The 3,647-nt window shown below is 62.1% G+C and overlaps 1 protein-coding gene across 1 annotated transcript in view; it reads right to left on the reverse strand.

Annotated features, from left to right (window-relative positions):
- Window positions 1–3,647, reverse strand: part of MYOCD (myocardin) — a gene marked incomplete at its 5' end in the record, with an annotated part of 10,433 nt that overhangs the window by 3,028 nt on the left and 3,758 nt on the right. Inside the window, one exon of the mRNA XM_010133649.1 lies at window positions 3,517–3,607. Within this exon, the coding sequence (XP_010131951.1) occupies window positions 3,517–3,607 (91 nt within the window). The remainder of the gene's footprint in view (window positions 1–3,516; window positions 3,608–3,647) is intronic.

Below are 3,647 nucleotides of genomic sequence, written 5' to 3' on the forward strand. Positions count from 1 at the left end.
ATCCCTGGAGGGGTTTCCCAGCCGTGTGGAGGTGGTGCTGAGGGACAGGGGGCAGGGGGGACCTGGCAGTGCTGGGGGAGCGGTTGGACTCCATGAGGTTAAAGGGCTTCTCCAACCAAAACAATTCTACGACTGACTCTGCACACCTCCCTGCAGTCCAGCATCAGCCCGTTTTTGTCACTGCCCACAGCATCACTCTGTGTTCCTAAAGCCACCATCATGACTGCACTGAGGCTGCTGACAGACTCTCACAAGAAGCAGGGGGTCCAGGGCGATGGTGACAGTTCTCCCTGTGGGCCCAGTGCTCTGGGGAAAGGCTGAGGGAGGCAGATGACACGGAGCAGGGCACTTTGCTGATGGGCTAAAGAGGGGAGGTGTGCTTTCCTGGTGACCTGAGAATGCTCAAGGGTCTCACGTAGCACTGGGCCTCCCACAGAAGAGTACACCAAGGTCCTGGGGTATTTGCGTGTTCCCCATGGGGGTGTCAGGACCCCAGGGTGGACTGGTGCCTCTCCTCAGCACAGATGCTGTCCCATCCAGTGTGGTGTCTGATGCTTTGTGGCAGTCACTCATCAACTAACTCCTCAAGAAAAGCCTGTTCCTTATGGAAGCAGGCCTGTCCTCCCCAGCGACCCCGTAACGGGTTGTAACTCCTGCCGGTGAGTTACATGAGGCACCAAAGAACACCCTGCGCAGCCCTAGCCCTGTAGAAAATAGAAATCATGCAGTTACCTGCTTCACTGCATCCTCATAGGGTGGAGGCTGCTTTACCTCTGAGAGGGCTGGGCTGGACTTACAAAAACTTGGGGACGGATTAGAAAACTTTTGACCTGCCTGCGTAGCCATCTGCGTGGGGGAAATACAGGGAAACCGAGTCAATGCACAGGGAGGCGTGGGGGGAGCCCAGCTCTTCCACCCCTGCTGAAGCCAGTGTGGTGCTAGGGACACTAACAACTTTGTGGGTCAGATCAGCTCAGACAAGGTGCCTGGCCTTGGGGCAGAGGAGAGGGAGGTCACTTAGCTCCGTCAGCCCTCAGGCTGAGTCCTCCAAGAGCCAGGGCCAGGCTGAGCTCGGGGCGCTGCTGGAGCACAGGCGGCTGGATGTGCAGATCAAGGGGAAGAGAGAAACGGGCTCTGGGCTGTACCCTGCCAGCGACTCAGCATTTCCCCGGCTGCCAACTGCCTTCTGGCCCCGCCACTGGGGACCCTCTCCATCACTGCCTGTCCAGGGACATCTCACAGAGCCCAGGCCAGAGGACACCACTCAGAAAGGTCACTGCCAGGTCAGCACTGAGGCTTTCCCTGTGCCAAACATCTGTGTATCAGTGCCAGCTTTTTGCCAGTCCCCCTTTCCAGCAGGGACCTCATCTGAAGGTTCACTGCTTGGCAGCCGCTGCCCCATGGCCTCTAGGCCCTTGTGTGCCCTCCCCCACTGCCCAGCCGCGGCTGCCTCATCCCATGAGACCCAGCACCAGGGGATGCAGCGTGGCCCTGGCAGGCAGGTCAGATCCAGAAGTGTATCCAGGGGCACCTTGGCCTGGCCATGAGCTTCCTGACCACCTTTCGGTGGCGGGTGGCTAGGAGGAGCAGTGTGCCTGGTGTGCGTGGGATGGCATTACAACGCTGGGCACAGTGAGGGGACTGTTGCTGAAGAAGGACCCTCACCCCTGGGAGCCCCTTGCAGGCAGTAGAGGAGCGCCCAGGATGGGTGGTGTTGCAGCTGGGATGAGCTGCAGGACACCGTGGGGCCATCCCTTCTGTCTGCCCCTTGCGCTCGGGCAGCGAAGAAGGAGCAGGAGATGCCCCCGAGGTGTCGATGATGCTCACTGGCTGCTGCCTCGTCTTGCAGCACAGCCCTGCTGCCCCTCTTGGAGAATCACCCCACTGCCTATCGCACCTGCAGCTCTGCCCCAGTGCCCAGCTCACCTCTACAGCCCTTGCCCCACTGCTGAGGTCACCACTGCACCCTACTGCCCACTGCGTCCCCTGCTCTCTGCCCCAGTCCCCAGCTTACCCACAGTGTGGCTCCCATTGCCCATTTCACCCCAGCAGCAAGCCCCAGTGCCTGCCTCACCCGGGCAGCACCGCGCGCTGCTGCCCAGCTCCTGCTGCTTCCCGCTCTGCACGAGCTGCGGGAATGTGGCTCACAAGCCGCCCTGCTCCAGCACTGGGCCCGGCTGTCACTCTGCTCTGCGGCTGTTGTGCACATCCCTGAACACACTGTGTGTGCCCTGCACCACCGTGTGTGTTTTACAGCCTGTGCGGCGGGTGTTGCTGCTGCCTGGGAAGCCCTGGTAGGGTGTTGGGATGAACTGGGGCTCCGATCAGCAGCACCTTGTGCTGCTTTGGTGTGTTGGCAGCTTGGAGAGGGCTCCAACCTTTTGTACTGTCCAGAAGGCTGAGCAAGGCATGGTGGATGCTGAAGGGACAGCTCTGCTGTGCTGGTGGCCGGGTGGGGAAGCACAAGCTCTGACTGCAGACCCCAACTGCAAGCCCTGCTCTGTCTTCCCAAGTAAAGGCTTCTCATAAATCTGGGGTAACTCCCTCCTTCACTCCAGTGGTTATAATCCCTCACCCACTGCGAGGAGCCGCAATGGCTCAGCAAGATGTGAAAAGCCCTGCAACACTGCAGCGGGGTTCTCCCGGGGTGTAGGAGCTGTGCCAGGGCTGAGGGAGCTGTGCCAGTGCTTCCCTGCTGTGGACAGAGCTGTGCCAGGGCTCCATGGGGCAGGGAGAGCTGTGTCAGGGCTTCCCCAGGGTGGAGAGAGCTGTGCCAGTGCTCTGTGGGGCAGGGGGAGCTGTGCCAGGACTCCCACAGGGGCAGAGGGAGCTGTGCCAGGGCCTCCCCCTGAGGTGAGAGGCAGCTGGGTTAGGTCTCTTTTAGGGCAGAAGAAGCTGTGCCAGTGTTCCCCCAGGGCACAGGGAGCTGTGCCAGGACTCCTCCAGGGGCAGAGGGAGCTGGGCCAGGGCTCCATGGGGCAGAGGTTGCCCTGCCAGGACTCTCCCTGGACACAGGGAGCTTTGCCAGTGCTCACCCAGGGGCAGAGCGAGCTATGCCGGGGTCCCCTGGGGAGGTGGGGAGCTATGCCAGGGTTCCCCAGGGCAGAGGAACTGTTCCAGGGCCCCATGGGACATGGGAGCTGCACTGTGCCCCAACTAAGTGCGACTGGGTGTGGTGGCAGCGGGGATGCCCAGGAGATGCCCTGCAAAGGACCCTGGGGTGCCATCAGCTGCCAGCCTGTTGTCCATCTGGGACACTCGCTGCCTTTCCGGCCAGACCCGCTTGCTTTCCCAGCAAGGACCCTGGGGTGCCATCAGCTGCCAGCCTGTTGTCCATCTGGGACACTCGCTGCCTCTCCGGGCAGCCCCGCTTGCTTCCACAGCTCCCTGGGGACCCACCCTGGGCTCCAGCCGTTCCAGTCTGATAGGAAAGGACTCAAACTGGGATGTCTGGCTGACTGCCCACAGTCACCAGCACGTTCACCACTGAGGCCGCCCGGGGCGCGCTCCACTCACCGATGCTGTGCGAAGGCAGCTGTTGGTCTGCGGGGACCCGCTGCGCCCTTCTGCCTGTGAGCCGGGGGACACGGCGAGGAGATAGTGGCTGGTGGGGGGGGGGGGGAGGGCGGAGGTGTGGGGGGCGCTTG

This window comes from Buceros rhinoceros, unplaced genomic scaffold (assembly GCF_000710305.1).
Source record: "Buceros rhinoceros silvestris isolate BGI_N320 unplaced genomic scaffold, ASM71030v1 scaffold5913, whole genome shotgun sequence".
NCBI classification, from domain to species: domain Eukaryota; kingdom Metazoa; phylum Chordata; class Aves; order Bucerotiformes; family Bucerotidae; genus Buceros; species Buceros rhinoceros.